The 25,903-nt window shown below is 42.9% G+C and overlaps 1 protein-coding gene across 1 annotated transcript in view; it reads right to left on the bottom strand.

Moving 5' to 3' along the window:
- Positions 1–25,618, bottom strand: part of pkd1b (polycystic kidney disease 1b) — a 130,263-nt gene extending 104,645 nt beyond the window's left edge. Inside the window, exons 1-9 of the mRNA XM_060938890.1 lie at positions 25,483–25,618; positions 24,010–24,190; positions 17,888–18,066; positions 17,643–17,761; positions 17,097–17,244; positions 15,255–15,520; positions 9,989–10,277; positions 9,531–9,943; positions 1,251–1,382 (exon numbers count right to left, since the gene is read on the bottom strand). Coding sequence (XP_060794873.1) covers positions 1,251–1,382; positions 9,531–9,943; positions 9,989–10,277; positions 15,255–15,520; positions 17,097–17,244; positions 17,643–17,761; positions 17,888–18,066; positions 24,010–24,190; positions 25,483–25,618 — 1,863 coding nt within the window. The remainder of the gene's footprint in view (positions 1–1,250; positions 1,383–9,530; positions 9,944–9,988; positions 10,278–15,254; positions 15,521–17,096; positions 17,245–17,642; positions 17,762–17,887; positions 18,067–24,009; positions 24,191–25,482) is intronic.
- Positions 25,619–25,903: the final 285 nt, after the last annotated feature.

Raw genomic sequence — 25,903 nt, 5'->3', positions numbered from 1 at the left:
CCCGAGGAGAGTCCCTTGTTGTTGGACGGCCGTTCTGAGATGGGCAAATTCTGCTGGATCCATGCTGGCCAGAACATACTGTTAGGGTTGCTGGAGATGTGGTGAATTAGGACCCAAAAGGAGAATACGCACACAGACAGTAATCCAAGAAGCGTAGTGGGTTTAATCCAGAAAAAGGCGTAGCAAAAATGTAAACAAAACTTGATTAAGAAACAATAATGAAAATAGTCCAGGTATAAAAAGAAAATGTGAAACTTGACTTGAAAAATGAGGCAGGCAAAGACATGAAAAACACTTGAGGGAAAAAACATGAAAAAAACTCTCAAGGCAAAAAACGGCTAGAGTCTACATACGAGACGTTCTGGCACTGTCTGTGGCTGAGAACGGTGTTTAAAAAGGCAGCAGTGATGATCAGGAAATGAATGCAGGTGAGCGCTCGCTGAACGGGGAAGCAGGCAGGATGGAATTCCCGTCTCGTATCCGGATCAGAGCTGACGTGGAAGATCCGCAAACTCAGGAGCGGATGTCCAGGGCAGAGCGTGACAGAATCTTTTATTACTTTTTTATTTTGATAGAGAATGGTAGATGTGAATGACATTCATTGCTTATGTATGCATATTTTATAATTAACATTGATTTCTCCTTCTTTGTGATGTATAAATGAGAGTTAAGATCAGTGTTATATTGCACAAATAAAGCCATTTGGTGAAACTTTGAAGAAGAGAGTGTACCGATTTAATGTTTTACCTTATTAGCATAGTTACAAGTAATTAAATACTATTTTGCATAAATTGTTTTTCTTATTTTTTCAAACTTTTTATTCAGTATACAATCATCTATGTGCCTGACAATTTCCATGTAAATATCTTGAAAAATAGAAAAGTTATTAAGAAAAAACATTTGATCTCATTGGTTAATGAGGCCCATTTTGGACCATGTGAAACTCGTACAGAATATTACGGCAGATTTCTAAAAATTAAACCATTTCTTCAATCTTTGATTTGTAATATCTCAAGAATGGATAAACATATTTTAATTCTGTAAAAAGTCTGTTGTTCTGCATTCAATACTGAATTCAGTGAGACCAGTTTCAAGCAATTTGGATTGAATTTTCACCTGATATGCCTACTTGTGTACTGTTATTTGTTGCACCATAGTCCTGGAGAAATGACATTTCATTCCAACTGACATGAAGGAATGACAATAAAATCCCAGTTGATTTAATTGATGTTTATTTAATTAGTGTTTACCTTGAGCACGTACTCTGCTGGTTTGTTGAGAATGACGTTGTAAGCCTCTCCTGTCTGGGCAAACTCAACGAGATTATCAATAATCCAGATGTACTTCACAGATGAACCAGTAGCTACTGCTGCGGTGAATATCTGAGAGAGAAAGGAAGTCTCCTCAGAACCTTTTACATTTATACCCAAATGTTATGAGATCAAATATTTGTGAAAGCCCACAAGTGACATCACTTCCACATGGTGAAAAATGGGATTTTGGCCAAAATTAGTGTTCTATTTCATTTCTCCTGACCGCCAGGGGCGGTGCTTTAAGCACCCGGATGTCCATCACATGTGCATGCAGTTCGAGTGTGTATACCAACAAGGTCGCTTGCGACAGGGGGTGACGTATGTCACTGCACCGGTACTTAAGGTGCGTTCACCCCGGAAGCGTTCTCTTGCATCTTCTCATGCAGAGCAGATTATTCGAGTAGTACTATTTTCTAAGAGCAATTGCTGGAGTCTTGCAAACCCTTAATGGGTTGGAGCTGTGTTTTTTTTTTGCCCTCTTAAAGACTGCGATTTGCCATTTGCTTAAGGTAAGAAACCGTTTATGAGTAAGTTCGCTGACTTTGGCAGCTAGCAACTTCCAATTATAAATTTCAGTTTTACCACGATCATAGGGGTGTTTTCTCGCCTTGTAGCGATCTAATAAGTATTGTTTTGTTGCAAGTATGACACTTATTTGGTGCTTGTGTGCGCTTCTGATTCGCACTGTAGCTTGTTTACTTCAGCTGATTGCTGAGTGAAGTTCGCTCTGACTTCGGCAACTAGCAACTTCTAATTATAAAATTTCAGTTTCACTGTGATCATAGGGGTGTTTTCTCATGTTGTAGCGATCTAATAAGTAGCGTTTTGTTGCAAGTATGACACTTATTTGGTGCTTGTGTGCGCTTCTGATTCGCACTGCAGCTTGTTTACTTCAGCTGATAGCTGAGTGAGTTCGCTCTGACTTCGGCAGATAGCAACTTCTAACCATAAGTTTCAGTTTCACCGCAATCATAGGGGTGTTCTCTCGCCTTGTAGCGATCTAATAAGTATCGTTTTGTTGCAAGTATGATACTTAATTAGTGCTTGTGTGCTCTTCTGATTCGCACTGTAGCGTGTTTACTTCAGCTGATTTGCTGATAACCTAAACGCGGCTGGGTGAGCATGTTCGCTCCTGACTCCGCCGTGGATATTTCATTTGGTTGCTTGGCTCTGTATTGGTACTTCGACACTGCTTGTTTACCGTCACCTAATCCATATTTAGGTAAGTAGAATAAACAGTGGTCATGTTTATGTGCTGATTGTCTCAAAGCTTTAAGGTAAGTAAAGTATTTTCAACTAAACCGGTTATGAGTGAGTCCACTTGGACTTCGGCAGCCAGCAACCTCTAATTATAAGTTTTAGTTTCACCGCGAGCACATGGGTATTTTCTCGCCTTGTAGCTTGTTTATTTCAGCTTTGATTGCTGATTACCTGAACGTGGTTGGGTGAGTATGTTCGCCTGACTCCGCCGCGGATATTTCGTTTTGTTTGCTTGACGCACTGCTAGGCTTGCTCAGCTGGAAAGCAGTTTGGGCTCTCGACTGCCCCCAGCACCGAGCAACTACGCTCTGCCTCCTAAGTCTAGGAAGCGCCCTAAGCAGCCGTCATGGGAGGCTCCCTGTAGGCCCAAGTACCAGAAGGTGGACCCCTTGGTGCAATAAGTGGGCACCTTGGCTCTTTTTGTATTTTATTGATTTATTTCGCAATAAAAACATAACATGTAAACATAATATAAATATAAATATTACGGAGGATAACACAAAAGTAAAAATACTTTTTTCCATTGTGGTCCTTCAGAGCTTGTTGAGATTAAGGCTTCGCTCTATAACCTACAACTGCCTGAAGCACAGCCTGCTGATGCTCTCGCCTCTGCTGCTTCATTTACTCCTCCTGAGCCACAGCCTCCGGTGCTGTCCCCGGCCGCAGAGCTTCAAGAGGAGGACGTGCTTTCCACTATGGTCAAGCCCGCAATAAAAATGGCGCCTGGGGTTGGACACGGCACCATCTGAAGTACGGATGCAGAGTGCCTTTTTTAGACTCCCCCTCTGCTGTTTTCACTATTCCACCTTCAGCCCCCTTTATTGAGGAGCTGTAGAGATACAGGATGCGTCCAGTCAGGGTCTGGTCAGCATGGAGGCGTTGAGACCCGACGCTCGCTGTCCACGGCCACAGTGTCGTTTGACCAATGACTTCATCAGGAAGAGCTATGACGCTGCAGCACGGGCTGCACGCATAGGCAATTCGTTATCTCACCTGATCCTGGCCCAGTCTCAGGCTCTTCAGTCTTCTGGAGCAGATCCATCACTGCAAAGCCTAAGCGAGGCCTCGCTGCAGGCATTTGCTTTCATGTCCAGGAAACTGGGCAGACTTATGTCGTCTTTAACTCTCGCCAGGCGTCAGGTATGGTTGGCTCGGTCACCACTCTCAGATCCCTGCAGGAGGGCCCTCCACACTCTCCCAGTGATTCCGGGACAGCTCTTTGGTGCCGCCGCACAGGCACGTCAGGGTACAATTCCCACTCCCCCCCCGTAGGGGGCGTGGAGGCAGACGTTGACTACTCCACTCCGGCGGTCGGACACTTCACCAGTCAACATCTTGCCTACTGGGAAGTGGTAACATCGGACCCCTGGGTTATATCCACCCTCTCTCAGGATTACAGCATACAATTCAGATGCCGACCGCCGAGATTTCAAGGGGTCAAAATGTAAGCTCTGGCAGTACGCCAGGAGGTCTTGACCCTCCTGGAAAAGGGGGCCATCGAGCCATTAGATCCACCTTCACAAAACAGTGGGTTTTATTCCACCTATTTCATCATCCCCCCCAAAAAAAGGGGGTGGGCTTCGCCCCATACTGGATCTGAGACATTTGAACGACCATCTCAAGGTCTTCAAATTCCGTATGCTGCATACATCCGATGTCTTAAACAGCATCAGACGGGCCGATTGGTTCACAACCATCGATCTGAAGGATGCATACTTCCCAGAATCTTTATGAGATTTGTCGCGGCAGCACTGTCCCTACTTCAGAGCAGGGGAATGCGTATCCTCCCCCTACCTGGATGACTGGTTGATTGGTTCTCAGTCAAGGGTAGATGCACTCAGTGACCCAGCCATGCTGGTTTCTCACATCACCAAACTTGGGCTCAGGGTGAACCACGCCAAGAGCTCCCTTACACCCAGCCAGAAGACTGTTTTTCTTGGCCTTCAGCTGGATTCTCAGCTGTTGAAGGCAACCCTGTCTTAGCGACGGGTGAGCGATATTGTCCGACGGCTACATCGCTTCAGGAAGGGATGAACCCTGACCTTCAGGTCTTTCCAGACACTACTAGGTATACTCACCGCGGCCTCGTCGGTAGTTCCGTTGGGCCTCCTCACACTCAGGCCTCTACAAATCTGGATGAACAGCCTTGGGTTACATCCACAACATCACAGGCACAGGCCAGTCAGAATCACGGCCAGTTGCTCCTCATGTCTACGTCCATACCCTCTCGCAGAGAAGTAGTCCCCACTGATGCATCACTGATCGGCTGGGGCACAGTGTGGCAGTGCAGGACTGCCCAGGGCATATGGGCCCCACAACAGCAGGGACAACACATCAATGTGTTAGAGCTGCAGGCCATTTTCCTCGCCCTGAAACATTTCCGTCCGGTTTTAGCGGGTCAGCATGTCCTTATAAAGACCGACAATACATCTGTGGTCTATCATATAAACCACCAGGGCGGCACCAGGTCACTACCTTTCCTGAAAGCTCACTCGGCACCTACTAACATGGGCTTACCCTCGTCTGGTGAGCCTGAGGGCAATGCATTCACCAGGAGTGAGGAACACTGCTGCGGATCTTCTGTCACAACAGAACCCCGATCCGGGGGAGTGGAAGCTGCACCCGGAAGTGGTGCAGAGTATTTGGCTGCAATACGGCAGGACAGAGGTGGACTTTTTCACCTCCCAGGTCACAACACATTGTCCCCTGTGGTTTACACTGAAAGAAATGTCAAGCCCCTTGGGCCAAAACGCACTGGCACACGAGTGGCCACAGCAGCTCCTATATGCTTTCCCACCACTCCCGCTAATTCTGCCCACTCTCGAGAGGATCCTCAAGGAGGGTCACAGGGTGCTGTTGATAGCCCCCTTTTGGCCGGGGAGAGTCTGGTTCCTTACCCTGTACGGGTTGCTGCACAAGGAGCCTTGGTGTCTCCCTGCACGGATGGACCTCCTCTCACAGATGGAAGGTCAAATTTGGCATCCGAACCCAGTACGGTTGTAGCTGTGGGTGTGGCCTCTGAAGGGCCCGACCCACTGCTAGCAGAATGTTAGTCGACCGTTGTGCGGACCGTCCAGTGTTCCCGCGCACCTTCCACCAATGCGCTCTATGCCAATAGGTGGAAGCTGTTTGTAAGTTGGTGCCAAGCACGCCATCAGGAACCGGCATGTTGCCCGATACCGGGGATTCTCAGCTTTTTACAGTCTCATCTGGATGAGGGCCTTGCACCCTCCACCATCAAGGTGTATGTAGCGGCTATATCCGCAATGCACAACAAGGTAGATGGGCTGACTGTGGGATCCCACACACGGGTGAGCCACTTTCTTAAAGGTGCTCAGTGCATAAGACCCCCTCAACGCAGTCCAAGACCAGCTTGGGACTTGCCTCTGGTTTTAAGTGCACTGTGTAAACCTCCATTTGAGCCCCTACAGGGGACGGCGCTCAAGTGGCTATCTTTAAAGGCAGCCGACGTCATAGCTAAAAGGAATGCTAAGAGAGCGGGTGAACTACACGCCCTGTCTATCGGCCGGGAGTGCTTACAATGGAGCCCGATGGCATGGGTGTAACATTGTGGCCTAATCCTTCGTTTATGCCCAAGAACTTCTCCTCCTCTTCATACACCAATCAGCCCCTCAGCCTGGAAGCCTTCAGACCACCACCTGAGGAGAATGAGCAGGGCCAAGGTCACGTCCTTCTTTGCCCAGTTCGAGCACGGAGGGCATACATTGAAGCGACTGCTGCATTTCGGCAGTTGGATGCACTGTTTGTGGGCCACACTGGACATAGGCACGGCCACACGCTGTCCAAACAGACTGTCGAACTGGACCGTGGAGGCCATTAGCAGCAGCCTCCCGGTCCCTCCCCACATCCGAGGCCACTCCACTCGGAATGTGGCTGCATCATGGGCGGCTCTACGTGGAGTTCCACTCTCTGATATCTGCGCCGCTGCCTCATGGGTCTCAACTTGCACGTTTGCAAGGTTTTATAGGGCTAATGTGGCCATGCACAATCCACTGGCCACAGCCACCCTTTTCAGCCATTCGTAGGGTAAATAGGTCTTCCTCGTGACCCTGTTGGTATTAGTCATCCGGGTGCTTAAAGCACCGCCTCTGGCAGTCAGGAGAAATTAAATAGAACAATGGTTACATATGTAACCGCGGTTCTATGAATTTTGGATGACTGCCAGAGCTTGGCCGTCACTCGGAAGGCTGACGAGAAGACTGCCAAGAGAACGCTTCCGGGGTGAACGCACCTTAAGTACCGGTGCAGTGACATACTGTGGCAGCGGGGGCGTGGTCAAGCGCCGGTCTGTGACAGGAGGGTGGAGTCAGGGAAGGTAAGTGGCAGAATCACTTCACCTGAGAGCAATTAACCTGTGTTTGTGTGTCTTCCCAGTGACCGCGCCCTATATGAGGAGGGAGAGTGAGAGCGGAGGTAGCTCATCCCTGAACCAGACGCCGGTTGTGTGTGTCTGTCTGTCTGAATGAATTATTGTTTAGCTGAAAAGTCTAGCAATAAAACGCTATTTTGGAACCTGGTCTCTGTCCTGCTGTCCTCTGTGCTCCACCCACACATAGGGAGTCCTACACATACGTCACCCCCTGTCGCAAGCGACCTTGTTGGTATACACACTCGAACTGCATGCGCATGTGATGGACATCCGGGTGCTTAAAGCACCGCCTCTGGCGGTCATCCAAAATTCATAGAACCGCGGTTACATACGTAACCATCGTTTCCTGCCATACCTCAAACTTGATACCTCAAATTTAAGTAATTATAAAAATATTTCACCAAAATATATTTACTTTCTAACTTTTCTGAGGCTATCTTCCTGCAAAAAGCATGGATAAGGAGCAAGAGAAACACGTAGTTGTAATAAGTTACTCAGCTTAAAGATGTCTATAACCTCACTAGCTAATTGTCAATTCCTAACACACAGGATTTTTTTTTTTTTTTTAATTTATAACAGTGTTTTTTCAGGGGGCTCTTATCACCGTGGTGTTTTTCAGACAGGTCTTGCACATATATCATCATATCTATCTAATAAACATATAATATGAATAAGAATTATACAAATAAAACCTAAGAGTGAAATATTTCTAAAATAATATAAAATATATGTAATATATAAATATATATGAAAAAATTAATCCAACCACTGGGGGTGCATAAGCGTACTCTTGGTGCCGGTCCCAAGCCCGGATAAATGGAGAGGGTTGCGTCAGGAAGGGCATCCGGTGTAAAACTGTGCCAAATCTAACATGCGGATTGAAAAGAGAAATACTGTACCTGATGACCCCTAATTGAGAGCAGCCAAAAGAAGAAGAAGAAGAAGATATGAAAAAATTAAGTTCATCTTAGAAACGATTTGAAATCATGAAGGCCAGATGCCTGTCTTACAGTAATATTTAACTGATTCCAATCAGCAGCCGCGTGAAATATAAAACGCTGTTTGACCCAGTTAGTACACACACATGGGGAGTGTAAATCCTGACGGCAGTGTGCATCATAATTAGGTATAATATAGTTCCTAGTAAAATTAAAATCAAAATCTGTAATATTGTTAAAGTGTTTATATACAGCTGTGGAACTGTGGCGGCAGCGGTGGAGAGTTAGAAATTCCCATTTTAAATGATTAAGAGCTTGAGTGTCAGAAAAGTACTTTGGTTGGTCTAAAATAGATCTTGCAGCATTATTTTGTAATATTTGAAGGTGTTACATGAGTACTTCATTATTTTTATCATCCCATACTAAATCAGCATAATCAAAAAGCAGGAATATGAGGCTACTGCAAAGTGTCGAGCGAGCGCTAAGCAGTAGTAGATGCTTAACGCGGTGCGATACGCTAAGCCTCTGACACACTTTTGTGATTAAAGCATTGATATGATCAGATCAGGTCATATTTTCATTTACTGTAACACCAAGATATTTAAAAGATTCCTTGCGCTCACATGGCTGACTGTTAACTTCCAGTGAAATATTACTAAAAAAGCGAAGCTTACATGTACTACCAAATATTTAAAAAAATCCATTTTTCTATATTTAAAGTCAAAAGATTGTCATTAAACCATTTGCATAATAATTTGAGATCAGTCTTCAGATTATCTTGGAGTTCCTTAATATTTGACAAAGATCAGTCGATAACTGTCTCATCTGCATATAAGGACATTTCACAGGACTTGACACAGGAGGGCCACACTTTGATGTTTTTGGAGAGCAAAATCCAAATTAATTTTGGATCAGAGTTTGCAATCAGATACCAGCTATCAGCTATCAATGTGCTAATACTGTGAATCAACTTTTGATTGAAATTATAATTGAAATGATTCACTTCAATAATTGCAATGATTACGTCTACAAACACTGAACAAAAGTCTGAAAACACTTCACTACAGTACTGTGAAAAAAGTCGTAGACACGTAAAGAAATGCTGTCGACCAAAAATGGCTTAAAAATAATGAAATGAAATGTTTCAGCATTAAAAAAATACTATAAACAGTAATCAGTGAGCCATAATAAATGAAACAAAGTCAGTATTTGGTGTGAGACGACCCTTTGCTTTAAAATAAATCTGTCTGAGGTCCAGTGAGGTCAGTTTTATGCGGAAATGATCTGTAGATTTTCCTGAGCATCTTACAGAACCAGCCACAGTTCTTCTGGACACTTTGACTGTCACACTCACTTCTTCATTTTACACCAAAACCCAGCAGCCTTCATTATGCTTTCTTTTTTCATCTGAAAAGTGTCTCTTATGGAATACGCTGCTCAGATACAAACCTTTTTTTTTCTGTAACATTTAATTTTGTGCTGGAAAAAAAATGTTTGGACTCTAAAATGTTTTTGTAATGTTTTGACTCGACAATGTAGAAATCATAAAATAGAAATCTATAATAAAGTTTGTATGAAAAAAATAGGGTGCCAAAGACTTTTGCACAGTACTGTATATAAAAACTGTACCTGTGGTATGTCCACTAGAACTCGATGAAATCCCTGTGGTTGTATTCTCAGTCCTTTGACAATAATATGAGCTTCAATTGTCACACTCAGTGTCTGAGAGTTCAGCTGGTTGGAAGCTGTAATGTTCAGAGTTTGTTCTCCTTGGCTAGTGGGCATGATGTACATATAAGAGAACCATGTATCAGGAGAATCCCTCTGGCAAACTCCCTCAAGTTCAGGAATCTCTATTGGACAGGACTCTACAAACGGGACTCCTGCCTTGGATACTGGGTCAGACCATGAGCTCGTCGCATTTCTACCTGAAAGGATCTTGATAATAATTAACTTTTGGATATTTACTGGTAAATATATTCGATTTTCTTTGCCAAGTCCAGGATAGAGAATCTGCATTCCTGTCACTGGGGTCTGAGCATCTATCAGAAAGCTGCTTGGTGTGCTCACGTCCATGCTGAGTTCACTTTGTGTGCTGTTCACAACAGGGGAAGGACCATAGAGATGTCCAGGGTCGTTGTAGATTAGACGCAGGTCACAGGACATGTTGTCCACCCATTGGCCTCCATCTGTCAGAGAAGACGCTGAGACATCTACCCAGCCACCCCACACAGGTCCAGGTATGGAGATGTAGCTCTGGCGCCAGGCGGAGTCATAGCTGCTCATACAGCGCAGGAACTCTCCAGAATTTCTAGTGTGCTGAACGGCAAGAATATCGTCAGGAAATACAGGGAACTCTTTTCCTTTAAACATGACCTGTGTGATAAATAAAGAAAAGGGTAATTCAAAATGGATTTTATGAATGCATTCATCACATGTTACAACCCTGTTTCTAAAAATGTTGGGATGCGATGACATAAATCATGAAAACTCCATACTGTATTTCATTGAAAATAGGACAAAGACAACATATCAAATGTTGCAGCGAAGAAATTTCATTGTTTTTTTTAATTTAATTGTTTTTATGATGGTTTTGAATTTAATGCAAGCGACATGTTTCAAAAAGGTTGGGACGGGGGCAACAAAAGACAGTTGTGTAATATGAAAAAAAAGATCTGGTAAAACATCTCACAACTAATTTGGTTAATTGTTAACAGGTCAGTAAGATGATTGAGTATAAAAAGAGCATCCCAGAGAGGCGGAGTCTCTCAGAAGTAAAGATAGGGCGGGGCTCACTGCATACCTGTCAACCCTCCCGTTTTTCCCGGGAAATCCCTTATTTTGACTTATTTCCCGCTGTCTTCCCGTTTTTTTATTTTCACGAAAATATCCCGTATTTTCACATTATATAAAAGTCCCGTATTTTCACAATATAAAAAAGTCGGTAGGTCCAGAATTCATGACGCGCCTCTGACAGGAGTTTACAGCAGGAAGTCGGGCCATGAATTCACGTCCCCGCCCTCTCAGGCATCAGTAATTACAGAACTCCGTCTGGAGGCGAGGCTGAACAAGTGATTAGGTCCAGTGTTGCCAGATTGAGCGGTTTCCCGCCCAAGTTGGGCGGTTTCAAGTGCATTTTGGCGGGTTTTGAACATATTTTGGGCTGGAAAACGTCAGCAGTATCTGGCAACACTGATTAGGTCTGAGGTGAAGATGGCGATGCTAATAGCTAAGAAAAACATTAGCCTCTCTTTCTTTGATGATTTCAACAAGTGCGTGGCTGGAATGTTCCCAGACTCTTCCATCGCAAAGAAATTTTCCATGGGGAAAACGAAAGCCTCCCAAATAATCAAAGGTCAGCTACACATGTTTACATTAAGTATGTCCTGGCTAAGACCTCATAAATAGCCTAGTGTAAACTAATTGGTGTATTAACTGTTTTATCCACTCATTGTCTATTTTATTTTCTATCTGAAACTTACCCATTTTAAATCACTCTTGGTTTAATATTTTATATTACTTTTTATTACTCTATCTATCTATCTATCTATCTATCTATCTATCTATCTATCTATCTATCTATCTATCTATCTATCTATCTATCTAGTGTTCTGAGGCCATGACTATGGTAAAACCATAATAAATTGCAATGGAATTGAATTTATTGACTGGTTATATAATGACCTTTCTTATTTTAACATAAGATACATATTTTAGCCCTTAATTTGGGAAATAACTGGTACCACCGAAAGCAAATAAAAATAAATGTACAGTTTATTCACAAATGCACTCTATAAACCATAAGCATATTGAGTTTGGGTCTTGGCTATCACCAACATGCACCAGAGTACAGGAAATCACAAATACTAGATAGAAAATTGCCCCCCATTCAACTACACACCCACTTTTGGTGAAGGGTATGACTTTCCGAAATTTTCCCTTATTTTCAGTTAAAAATCTGGGAAATATCCCTTTTTTTCAAACCTCAAAGTTGACAGGTATGGTTCACTGCTCTGTGAAAGACTGTGTGGACAAAGAGTGTGACAATTTAAGAATAACGTTCCTCAATATAAAATAAAGAATTTGTGGATCACATCATCTATGGTCCATAATATTATTAAAAGATTCAGAGAATCTGGAAAAATCTCTGTCTGCGAGAGACAAGGCTGAAAACTGACACTGGATGCCTGTGATCTTCAGGCCCTCAGGAGACGCTGCATTAAAAGCAGACACGTGTCTGTAGTGGAAATCACTGTATGGGCTCAGGAACACTTCAGAAAACCATCGTCTGTGAAAACACTTCATTACTGCATCCACAAACGCAAGTTAAAACCAGATGTAAACAATATCCAGAACCCCCCCCCCCCCTTCTCTGGGCCCGAGCTCTTTTACGATGGACTGAGGCGAAGTGGAAAACCGTCCTGAGGTCTGACGAATCAAAAGTAGAAATTCTTTTTAGAAATCATGGACACCACATCCTCCAGGCTAAAGAGGAGAGGGACCATCTGGCTTGTCAGGATTGCAGGTGACCCCACCCACCCATCTCACAGCCTCTTCAGCCTGCTGCCGTCGGGGAGGAGACTGCGGAGTCTCCAGGCCAAAACCAGCAGGCTCAAGAACAGTTTCTTTCACCAGGCGGTCAGGAGGCTCAACTCCCTCCCTGTTCTGCCCCTCCTCCCCCCTCTGCCCCCTGCCACAGATTCTGCCCGTACACCCCCCTGCCCCCCCTTCAGCATCTGACATCATGTCACCCTCACAGTTTCCCCCCAACACACAAGGCATACCTAACAACCTGTGTTTTCTTTCTCTCTCTCTCTCCCTCCCCCCCCCCAATCTGTCCCTCTGGGTTGCATGTTGGTCCTGGGATTGAGATGCTGGCCTCTTCTGCCCCTCGGACCTGCTTGATCCATCCTGGTGCCCTGTGTCTGGTCGGAGTTTTATCGCACCGCTCCTGTGAAGGACGGCCCCATGAGGACAGTTGAGGGTTATACCTGTTAAAACTGTTAATATTATAGTCAGGCTGTCTGTTGTTGCCCAAATGAGGATGGGTTCCCTTTTGAGTCTGGTTCCTCTCGAGGTTTCTTCCTCATGTCGTCTGAGGGAGTTTTTCCTTGCCACCGTCGCCACAGGCTTCATCATTGGGGATAGATTAGGGATAAAATTAGCTCATGTTTTAAGTCGTTCAAATTCTGTAAAGCTGCTTTGCGACAATGTTTATTGTTAAAAGCGCTGTACAAATAAACTTGATTTGATTTGATATCTAGAGTGTTTATACTGTTTATATTGTCTGTTTGAGTGTTTAGTCTGTATGTAGTTCTTATCTAGTGTTTACACTGTTTATATTGTCTGAGTGTTTAGTCTATGTCTTGTTTTATCTAGTGTTTATACTGTTTATTTATACTGTTTATATTGTTTGTCTGAGTGTTTAGTCTATGTCTAGTTCCTATCTAGAGTGTTTATACTGTTTATATTGTTGTTTGTTTTTTTCAATTATTCTATTTTTATTTATTGCATTGCCTGTTTGCACCGTGGGTCAGAGAGGACTGACATTTCATCTGTGCTGTATGTCGAGCATGTATAGCATATTTGACAATAAAGTTGACTTGACTTGACTTGTTATCAGTACACAGCTCGAAAGCCAGCATCTGTGATGGTATGAGGTGGCATTAGTGCACATGACATGGGTAGCACAAGACAATGCTAAACCACATTCTGCATGCATTCCAACTGCATGGCTCCATAATAAAAGAGTCCAGGTGCTAAATTGGCCTGCTGCAGTCCAGACTTGTCTCCCATTTAAAACATTTGGTGCATTATGAAGCACAAAATACGACAAAGGAGATCTTGAACTGTTGAGCAACTGAAATTGTATATCAGGTAAGAATGGGACATTTCTCTTTCAAAACTACAGCAGCTGGTCTCCTCAGTTCCCAAATGTTTACAGAGTGTTGGTAAAATTAAAGGTGATGCAATGCAGTGGTAAACATGCCCCATCCCAACTTTTTTGAAATGTGTTGCTGATATCAAATTCAAAATGAGCATGTATTTTTCAAAACACAAAATTTCGCAGTTTCAACATTTGAGATATTATCTTTGTATTATTTTCAGTGCCTTTGTGCATTGATATGGACACAAAGGCTAGCCCATATGGTCCAATCCCACAGAAGAGCTACTGTAGCACAAAGTGCTGAAAACAAACGCTGACACCTTTCTGTTTTAGCCAGCATTAACTTTTTCAGCAGTTTGTGCTGCAGTAGCTCTTCTGTGGGATTGGACCATATGTGCCAGCCTCCGCGAATCAATGAGACTTCGACACTCATGACCTTGTCGCCGGTTCACCGGTTGTACTTTGGATCCTTGGACCACTTTTGTTCGGTACTAACCACTGCATACCAGGAACAGCCCACAGGATGTGCCATTTTGGAGATGTTCAGACCCAGTCATCTCACCATCACTATCTGGCCCTCGTCAGAGTCGCTCAGATCCTCACACTTGCCCATTTTTCCTGCTTCCAACACATCAACTTCAAGAACTGACTGTTCTCCTGCTGCCTAATAAACCCCGCCCCTCGACAGATGCCACTGTAATGAGATCATCAATGATATTCAGTCATTAAACCCCTGTCAGTGGGTTTAATGTTATGACTGATCGGTGTATATAACTGGCATGACAGTTACATGCATAACACTTTATAAAGCATGAATATATGCTTCATAATGTCAATTATGGAATAATAGCTATTCATAATGATCTTAGAGAAACTAATTTTGTAAATTGTATTCAATTCAAGGTCTATTCAATGATTTAATAAGTCATTATGTCCAGTCATTAGGCTTTGTTAATATTTTACCCAAGGCTGTGTTCATAAGGCTACAGAACACCTGCATAAGCTATTCATGACAGCTGACAAAAATCTACTTAAATATTTATAAAGATTTATTCCAGGAGGCAACAGCTGTCGAGTTTTTGTCAATTCTGAAGTCCTAGAGTGACACTGTAAAGACCAGAGTAAAGAATATTTCCAATACGTGATTATAAGATGTTTATGATAATGTGATGACTCTGTAAAGACAGAGTGATGTATTTTGTATCTGAACCTAATATACAGTGAGTTTTCCTTTGACGTTTGACATGCAGTAATATATTTATATGACTGACATAGTGGAAGGACAATGAGGTAAAAATTGTTATAACAAGTTTTATGCCGATAAACATATGTCAACATATACAGCTAAATCACTGTGACATCAAAATTGTCATAACTGCCTTTATAAATGTTTCTGCAGATGAATTTCATGTCACACTATAAACACCAGCCTTAAATAAAGTGTTTTGTCAAGCATGTCTGCTTACGTTGATGTGGACAGGCTCAGAAACTGGAGGTATTTCCAATGCTATGTCTGCCACCATGTGGTAGAATGGAGTCATTGCAGTGTAGCGTGGTGGCAGGGTGAAGATGTGTCCATCAGCAGATGTGTGATAAGGGCTACAGGGGCTGGTGACTGGTAGGCAGCTCTCCATCAGATGGCACCAGTATTGTCCACTTGGACAGCCACCAGTGGTGTTGCACAAAGGCTTCACCGAGCAGCAGGTGAACGTGTTGAGGATGGAGCTGCAGCCTGATACAGAGGATGATGAGGTATACACACTGTAGGACCTATATCTTCAATAAGTTACCTTCAATTTTAACCAAACCTCAAGACTTTCAATGGTTTAAATGGAAAGTTCAAAAGTTCACCATCATTGGCAAAGAGCTGTGGTATAGGATGAGTGCGCACATTGGGACATTCTGGTTTGGGAAAATAATCAAATGTGGGATAATAAAAGTAATTCATCAGTAACAGTAACTTCAATAACATCACACCACCCTGTCATTGATTATTTTTCTATTAAAACATTCCACCAAGTGTTTTATTCCTTACATACTGTTTAATAGAGGAAAATCATCAGGGCCTTCTGGGCGTTCAGAGAAGCCCAAACATATCAAAATTTCCAATGTTATATTTAATTTCTTTCATTCTTTCATAATTTCATGATAATTATTCTCTTCTAATTCGGCCTCATTTTCTATCAAATGTGCTTCAGAAATGAAAGGGTTACTGTCCTGAAAACATTAAAATCGAGTTCTCCAATGAGATTGTTGTGTTTGTCTCTAGGCTGAGAAGAGTTTCAAGCTGCTCACTCATTGGTTAGGACTTCATTGCCGGGACAGAAGAGCATGGCAGTGTATGTTAATGTGGGAAGTGACAGATGAATTAAACAATCAGATTTTGATTTACAGTGGGAGGGACCAAAAATGTATCGCCCTCAGCCTTCTCAAAGGCCAACGTGAGTTTAACCGCGAGCTGGTGCCGTCAGCGCAGCAGTGAAGTCACCTTCCAGCCGGTGTAGCGTTCATCAGTAGTGTTGGCGAATGCTAATAAAGCAGTCAAGCCAGTGCTATTGAGAGCAAGTAGCACAGGCTAACGACCGAGAAACTAAGCTTTCTGTCTCCAGACTCTTCTTCCACGCTACACGCTCGCCACAGTATTTTTCACTCAGACTTAAGGATTCATTTCCCTGTGGAATTTACTGAGTTACTTTTAAAATCAACATGGACAGCAACACACAATGGCGCAACCTGGCAGCCTGATGCTAATCCCTTACAAAATCCTTTACCCTGTTGCTGTTTTAGTGTCTGGCTAAGTTTTGGCTGAGCTCAAGTCCCAGCTCTAATAGTAATGGTTTACCACTGCTGTTTAAAGACATCTATAAGTGGTGGCTCAATAGATAGTCCAGCTCTTCAGTATTATCTAAGGGCCCGAATCTTAACTTCTAAGCTAAAATGACTTAATTATACATGTTTATTAGAGCATAATGAACAAACAGCTCAGCTGAAGTCTAGGGGAGACAGGGCTTTTTCAGTTGTTGCGTCTAGGCTTTGGAAAGAGCTTCCTCTCCACATCGGGGCTTCTTCCTCGATCAAGATTTTTAAAACACGTCTTAAGACCTACTTTTTTCTCTTCTGCCTTTTATTGTGTGTAATTGTATGAGGGTGGTGGTAAGAGTAGTTTTAATACTCTCTTTTTACACAACTGTTGACATCACATTCATTTTATGCCTTTTGTACAGCACCTTGGCTCAACACCCATTGTTTTAAATGTGGTTTATAAATACATTTGACTTGTCTTGACTAATTTCTTAGTTATCACGTACCTGGGGGCACTAAGTGATGGTTTGGGGTGCAGTATGGCCGTAAAATCTGAACTTTGGCCATGGTGAGCTGCTGACTGGGCTGAGCTACCAATTCTACAGAGTTCACCTGGCCTCCATGACTGACCCATATTCCTGGGAACAGCATCATCTGTTCAGGCAAAAAACAAATCAGAAACAATGATAAAAGATTAAAGCACTACAACATTAAGTAGTAAAGTTCAATGGAGCAAGGCCAAAACAAAACATGACCAACTAGAAGGGAACTCAGTAGAGTGCATACCTCCACCAAGCCAAATATTATCAGCAGCAAAATCAAATCACTTGAACCTAAGATAATACTAAAGCTGTCCACCAAATTTCATCCAAATCCGTTCACTACTTTTTGAGTTACATTGGGGTACAAACAAACAAACAAACAAACAAATGGAGGAGAAAACAACCTCCTCCAACAAATTTGGTGGAGATAAACATCTGTATTCCAAAGCTACATGATTAGTATACATCAGCAGTTACAGTTAGTTTAGTAGACACTTCATATGCGCCTACTTCAGCTCTCTGCTGCTGCAGGTCCGGTGGTGAAGGCAGTGCGTGTAATTGGGACTGTGTGTATACACCAGACATCAGCGGCATTCCAATGACATAACTGTCCAACGATGGCAAAGACACTTCAGGAAAGAAAAATCTTGGTTTAGTGATTTTTGTCAGACGGCACAATAGTTTCTATTCTCTATACTTTTTACTCCACATGTTCCTGGGAGCAGTAATATATTTAGAAACTTAGTTTTTATTACCTGATATTTGTTTCCCACACATAAAGTGATGTGTTTGGTTGCATGGGCTGTTTGTCCACTGACCCAAACCAAGAGATATCTCAGAACAAGTCCCTTGCTCTTGGCCTTCATGATGTGGATTAGCAGCACCAAAAACACTTGTGTGTCCATTTCTCAGCCAAACCGATCCAGGGGCTTCTCTGAAAATGAGGAGTAGGTGATTATAACTACTTCATGTACAGAAAGAAAATTATAACCACTGTAGAGAAACAATCTATTTGACAATCAATCAATCAATCAATCAATCAATCAATCACATTAAAAAAAATCCATAACTATGCAACTACCTCCTGAATATGGACCAAACAAAACAACAGAACCTGCTGTATGGCCAAAAAGGAAAAAGAAAATCCACAACTACCTTTATGGCACAACACAACATAACACAACACAAGCTACTGGATGGCCAAAAAAAGGAAAAACAGAACAAAAAAGAAACCAATTAATTTTCACAACTACCATTATGGCAAAACAAAACAAAACAAACCTACAGAAAACAAGACAACCTGCTGTGTGGCAAAAAAAGGGAAAAAATCCACAACAAGCTCCACAACTACCTTTATGACAAAACAAAACAAAACAACCTACTGTTTAGCCAAAAAAGGAAAAACAAACAAACAAAAATCCATAATAAATTTTCACAACTACGCTAATGGTAAAACAAAACAAACAAAACACTCCCCCAAACTATTTGTTATATGGCAAAAAAAAGAATAAATAAAAATAAAAACAAAGATGACAAAACAAAACTCCCCAAAACTACCTGCTGCCTGGCAAAACAAACAAACAAACAAACAAACAAACAAACAATAAACTAAACACACACAAAAAAAACGAAAAACAAAAAGCTCACTACCTTTCTGAAAAACTTCTCATCTCATTATCTGTAGCCGCTTTATCCTTCTACAGGGTCGCAGGCAAGCTGGATCCTATCCCAGCTGACTACAGGCGAAAGGCGGGGTTCACCCTGGACAAGTCGCCAGGTCATCACAGGGCTGACACATAGACACAGACAACCATTCACACTCACATTCACACCTACGCTCAATTTAGAGTCACCAGTTAACCTAACCTGCATGTCTTTGGGGGAAACCGGAGCACCCGGAGGAAACCCACTGGGACACGGGGAGAACATGCAAACTCCACACAGAAAGGCCCTCGCCGGCCACGGGGCTCGAACCCGGACCTTCTTGCTGTGAGGCGACAGCGCTAACCACTACACCACCATGCCGCCCCGGCGGAGTACTCAGTATGGAGAAAATGGAGAATGTGTGGACCAGCCATCTGATTTCTAAACTGGATATCGCTGCCATCTTGCCTTTACATGGAAGAAGTGAATGAACGGAGAACTGAACGAACAACTGAAAGTCAGATTGTTTCAAAACAATCGGCCACAAGATCGGCCTTCAAGAAGCGAGAACACAGACGGGTAAGCTCCAACTCTCATTTGGATATAAAACAACTCATTGTTTACCTGCATTTAGATTAATACATGTAGCTTGTATTGTGTGTTTAAGTCACTAGTATAAGATTATTTAATTTGTTTCAGAATGTGATTGTCGGGGCAGCATGGTGGTGTAGTGGTTAGCGCTGTCTCCTCACAGCAAGAAGGTCTGGGTTCGAGCTCCGTGGCCGGTGAGGGCCTTTCTGTGCGGAGTTTGCATGTTCTCCCCGTGTCCGCGTGGGTTTCCTCCGGGTGCTCCGGTTTCCCCCACAGTCCAAAGACATGCAGGTTAGGTTAACTGGTGACTCTAAATTGACCGTAGGTGTGAGTGTGAATGGTTGTCTGTGTCTAATAATACATTTTATTTATAAGCGTCTTTCAAGGTACCCAAGGACACTGAACAGTAAAAAACAAACAATAAAAGCAGAACAATAAAATAACAACAATAATAAAATAATAAGAAATTAATAATAATAACAACGTTATTAAAAATCAAAGAGAAAAAGCCAAGCTAAAGAGATGTGTTTTTAGCTGTCTTTTGAAAGAGGACAGTGTTGAGCATTGGCGCAACGCTAGTGGCAGGGCATTCCACAGCTTAGGGCCGTTAACACTGAAAGCCCTGTCACCCATAGAGCAGAGCCGAGAGTAAGGGACTGCTAATAGGTGGACATCTGTGGAGCGAAGATTTACTGTAAAGGTAACTGATATGGAGTTAGGAGATTTGATAAATAGGGAGGGGCCAGGTTATGTAGGGATTTGTAAACAAGTAAGATAATTTTGTACTGAATGCGGTATTTAACTGGGAGCCAGTGCAGGTTATATAGAATAGGAGTGATATGATCCCAGGGCCTGGTGTGAGTGAGTACCCTAGCAGCTGAGTTTTGGACATATTGCAGCCTATTTAGTCGCTTGGCTGGAATGCCATCGAGCAGGGCATTGCAGTAGTCCAGTCTTGAGGTGACAAAAGCATGTATAAGCATTTCAGCTGCAGATGAAGTCAAGGAGGGACGGAGTTTGGAGAGACTTTTCAGGTGAAAAAAAGCTGTTTTAGTGATACTTTTAATGTGTGAATCAAAAGAGAGAGTAGAGTCCAGAATAACACCCAAATTTCTTACTTCAACAGTAGTGGAAGTGAAATAACCAGGAATAGATAGCTGTGAGTGCTCCAGTTTTTTCAAGATAGAAGGGGTGGAAATGAGGATGGCTTCTGTTTTGTCTTGATTTAATTTAAGAAAGTTCTGCACCATCCAGTTGTTAACTGCATTTAGACAGTTGACGAGATTGGATGGAGGGAGTGGGTGAGAGGGTTTGGTTTGAATATAAATTTGGGTGTCATCTGCATAACAGTGAAAGTTAAGCCCATAATGCTGTATTATGTGGCCAAGAGGAAGGATGTATATTACAAATAATAAGGGTCCCAAGACAGAGCCCTGAGGGACACCATGAAGGAGGGGTGATTTCGGGAATCTAAAATCTCCAATTGACACAAACTGTTCTCTCATGGTAAGATAAGATTTGAACCAGGCTAAAGAAGAACCAGTGATGCCAAGCAGAGTTTCTAAGCGGCTCAATAAAAGATTGTGACATACAGTGTCAAAAGCTGCTGTAAGGTCGAGGAGAACAAGTATACTGACATGGCCAGTGTCAGCAGCTAACAGCAAATCATTGACAACCTTGACCAGGGCAGTCTCGGTGCTGTGCATGGCCCTAAACCCAGACTGAAACTTCTCCCAAAGATTATATTGAGTTAAATACTCTTGGAGCTGATTGGCAACAATACGCTCAAGGACTTTTGCAATGAAGGGAAGATTGGAAATGGGGCGATAATTTTTAAAATCATCAATAGCTGCTCCAGGTTTTTTCAAGACAGGAGTGATAGCTGCTGTTTTGAGAGCCTGAGGGACTAATCCAGTTGAAAGGGACGAGTTTATTATCTTAACCAGCAGGGGACAGAGAACTGGCAGGCAAATCTTGACCAAAGAGGTGGGCATAGGGTCGAGGAGACAGGTGGTAGGCCTGGATTTAGATACTAAGCCAAAGACATACTGCTCATCAACTAATGAGAAAGCAGAGAAAGATCCAACTGGTGGTGGACAGGAAAAGGGGACATTAGAGGGAGTGATGGAAGTGGATTTGATCTGCTTGTATATAGAGTTGATTTTATTTTGGAAAAATTCAAGAAATTTACAACAAAGATCAGTGGAAGGAGAAAGAGGAAAGTTTTTAGCAGGCAAAATAAGTCAGCCCTGTGTGTCAGCCCTGTGATGACCTGGCGACTTGTCCAGGGTGTACCCCGCCTTTCGCCCGTAGTCAGCTGGGATAGGCTCCAGCTTGCCTGCAACCCTGTAGAACAGGATAAAGCGGCTAGAGATAATGAGATGTGATTGTCTCAGTTCATCTGATTATTTAATGAGCCTTTTACGTTTTATCAGTGAAAATGCATGCATGTACATGTATGTTGCATAAGTTATAACACCTATCCTGTTTTAATGAGAGTCAACCCACAATCAGTGACGTCAAATCAGTCTTAGTTGAGCGAGTCGGTAACGCTATTTCTTACTTTCACTGTAAATTTTTATTTATATGACTTTGGTCTATAGCTGTAAAAGGCCTCGGCCTTAAAACTGGTTCCCACTGTGACATCACGCGCTCAGGGCTGGCTGGCTCAGCGGGGCAGCTCCAATGACAACTTTGCGGTCGATTTTAACTCTCAAAAATATATATTTTTTATTTCCATTTATGCAGCATACAAGAGTCAAGGATGGAGATACTATCCACTCAGAAATTTATTTTAAAATAAAGGCTCTGCGTATCTGCTTTAAGAGGTAATTTAAGACTGTCTTGGCCTTAAGAGGCTTTCGGAAACCCAGCCCTGTTGGTTTATCCTGCAATAATAAAACACATCTTCATTCTGTAGAGTAGAAAAGGGGCTGTAAAGGATATTTCACAACAGAGTAAAATTCAATAAAAGAATATTTAAATCATGTCCTTTTTTATTTGTCTTGATATTTCTGTTCATTCACTATTAAAATTTAATCTCTCTACACGATCAGCATTTTGGTCGATAATGAAGTTGTGTCTGTGAAACATAACACATTAAATGTCTGGCTGGTCTCGTCTCATCTCGTCTCGTCTTCTTCAGCTTATCCGGGACCGGGTCGCAGAGGCAGCAGTCTGAGCATGGAAGCCCAAACTTCCCTTTCCCCAGACACCTCGGCTAGCTCCTTGGGAAGAACATCGAGGCATTCCCAGGTCAGCCGAGAGACATGGTCCCTCCAGTGTGTCCTGGGTCTTCCCCGGGGCCTCCTCCCGGGGGGACATACCTGGAACACCTCCCCAGGGAGGCATCCAGGAGGCATCTGAAAGAGATGCCCGAGCCACCTCAGCTGATTCCTCTCGATGTGGAGGAGCAGCGGCTCTACTCCGAGCTCCTCCTGAGTGACTGTGCTTCTCACCCTATCTCTAAGGGAGCGCCCAGCCACCCTGCGAAGGAAACTAATTTCGGCCGCTTGTATCCGCGATCTTGTTCTTTCGGTCATTACTCAAAGCTCATGACCATAGGTGAGAGTCGGAACATAGATCAACTGGTAAATCGAGAGCTTCGCCTTTTGGCTCAGCTCCTTCTTCACCACGACGGACCGGTAAAGCGACCGCATCACTGCGGAGGCTGCACCAATCTGCCTGTCAATCTCACGCTCTATCCTTCCCTCACTCGTGAACAAGATCCTGAGATACTTAAACTCCTCCACTTGAGGCAGGACTTCTCCACCAACCTGGAGAGGGCAAGCCACCCTTTTCCGGTCGAGAACCATGGCCTCAGACTTGGAGGTGCTGATTCTCATCCCAGCCGCTTCACACTCGACTGCAAACCACCCCAGTGCATGCTGAAGGTCCTGGTCTGAAGAAGCCAACAGGACAACATCATCTGCGAAAAGCAGAGATGAAATCCTGTGCTTCCCAAACAGGATTCCTTCCGGCCCCTGGCTGTGCATAGAAATTCTGTCCATAAAGATTATGAACAGAACCGGTGACAAAGGGCAGCCCTGCCGGAGTCCAACATGTACTGAGAACAGGTCTGACTTACTGCTGGCAATGCGAACCAGACTCCTGCTCCGTTCGTACAGGGACCGGACAGCCCTTAGCAAAAAGCCCCGAACCCCATACTCCCGAAGCACCCCCCACAGAATACCATGAGGGACATGGTCGAATGCCTTCTCCAAATCCACAAAGCACATGTGGACTGGTTGGGCAAACTCCCATGAACCCTCGAGCACCCTATGAAGGGTATAGAGCTGGTCCAGTGTTCCGCGACCAGGACGAAAACCGCATTGTTCCTCCTGGATCCGAGGTTCGACTATCAGCCGAATTCTCCTCTCCAGTACCCTGGAGTAAACCTTCCCTGGCAGGCTGAGAAGTGTGATTCCCCTATAACTGGAGCACACTCTCCAGTCCCCTTTCTTAAAAAGAGGGACCTGGCTGGTAGAAATGAAAATTCTTTACCTGATATAGAAATGAATAATTTCTAATTAGTGTCCAAATCTCTTTGGAAATAAAGATTTCTCTTTGTGATGAGTGAATATTTACAATATTTACAAAAAATGCTAAAAACAATTCACACATTTTGCAATGTCTTCCTTACAGCAGAAAAGAGTTTTCGATAAACTTCTGAACCCTCGGTGTGTCCACCATGGCGAGATCTGCGGTGTGAGTTTCCCTGCACTCAGTCCTCGCTTGTTGCCAGGTTAACGCTGATTCAGACATCCAGTAACAGTGCAATCCGTCTTGGTCGATCCGGGCTCCTTTTGGGCAAAAAGCTTCATCTAGTGGAGAGAATTGTGATACAAATAACACTTATTTATCAGAAGAATAAGACATATGTTCACTCAAAAAATTCTTCTCAACTTATACACAATGATTTATCCTTATAGGTGATATTGTCATATTGTTTAGACAAACACCTTTAAAAGCAACCTTAATGGTATTTTTTATTTTTCTGCACAAACATTTTGTCAGAATGATAATATTTTCCAATAGATTTGCCAGTTCCACTCCTTTGTTTAAATCCCTACGTATTCTCCCATTTTTTATTTAAACCATTTTTTTTCACAACAATCTATCCGTAGCCTACTCACAGTATGTTTTCAAAATTTATTTCATTTCAACTTTCAAATTCATAATTACAACACAAGGTCAGCCAATCAGCTCCACCCCACCTTTCCTAGGACAACTTTTTCTACATTTCAATTCGATTCAGACGTCCTTCCTGTTCGAACTGATTACGAGGTCATATTAGAAATTCCACCGGTATAAAAAGAGTGTCTGCTGATGTTTGATGTTTTCTGCTGCACTTGTGTTGATTGAATATTTTATGGTGTGTCAGCTGGTATGTTTGGTGTCTCGTCTTCATGTTGTTGCTGTCTCTTTATATTGTCCTGCAGTGTCCTGGTGTTCTGTTTAATGTGTTGTTTTGTTTTTATATTTAAATTTTTATTTTTCAATTTGGCATTCAAAAAACTACTGGTCAATCAATGGCTATCAAAACATCTTACCAAAGGACTACAGTTGAAAATTAGCCTGCTGGCTAACACTGGAACATTTACAGAAATGTTGATTAATGTGTGCTGTCCTTATAAATAAATAAATGAAATGAAATTTAAGAAATTAACCATTCTCTTCTTGCTAGATCAGTGAAGTAATACATCATCATAACTTCATAACTGCTCTCACCATCATATTTTATGCATCAGTACATCGTCACCTTTCTTGTTACACTCGTCACACTTCAATTTTTTTACATTTTTGTTTCGTGTTTGCATTGGTTTGTCTGTGTTTCCTTACTTTTAAGTTTTTATATTGAATGTCTCACTGTAGGAGGGCCACTCGGCAAGCCCTTATGGGTTTTATTGGCTCCTCTGGCACTTTTCTTTAGTAGGCACTGTTTTCAATCTCAAAATAATAATTCTGCATGTACTACTTAATTTGGATTATGATTTTTTTATGTGCAGATAAATAAACAAACAAACAAATAAATAAATACAAATGTTTTAGTCGATCACAGATAGATGTTGGATGAAATAGCTATGAATAGAGAAATGTAATTTGAACATCTCACCAGTGGAGCAGCTCGCCACAGTGCTGAGGATCAGGACGAGAGTCAGCTGCACGAGATCCATGTCATAGTCCATCCGTGAGGCCTGTGAGAACCCAGAACCCTCTCCCTCTCCTTTTCTACTGTGCTGAACATGCATGCTGTTGTTCAGGACCTCCTCTTAAAACAGCCCTGATTATTCCTCCTGTTCACTGCCCTTGCCCTTACCCTCTCCCTTTCCCCTTCTTTCTTTCTTATTCTGTTCATTCTCAGTGATTTATCCTGCATTGTGTCCAGCACAGTGTTGCCCCCTCACCCCCTTTTAAACTATTTGGATGACTTTTAGTTTGTCTCACAGCAACAGAGCACTGAGCAAAGACTCTTCATTAGCATGCTATAAAATATCTCCCTGGGAATGAGGTAATTAAAGCCACTCGGACAGGTT

The sequence above is a fragment of the Neoarius graeffei genome, chromosome 14 (genome assembly GCF_027579695.1).
Source record: "Neoarius graeffei isolate fNeoGra1 chromosome 14, fNeoGra1.pri, whole genome shotgun sequence".
Lineage (NCBI taxonomy): Eukaryota > Metazoa > Chordata > Actinopteri > Siluriformes > Ariidae > Neoarius > Neoarius graeffei.
The sequence above is the reverse complement of the archived record's forward strand: the minus strand, read 5'-3'. Positions and strand labels throughout refer to the sequence as shown.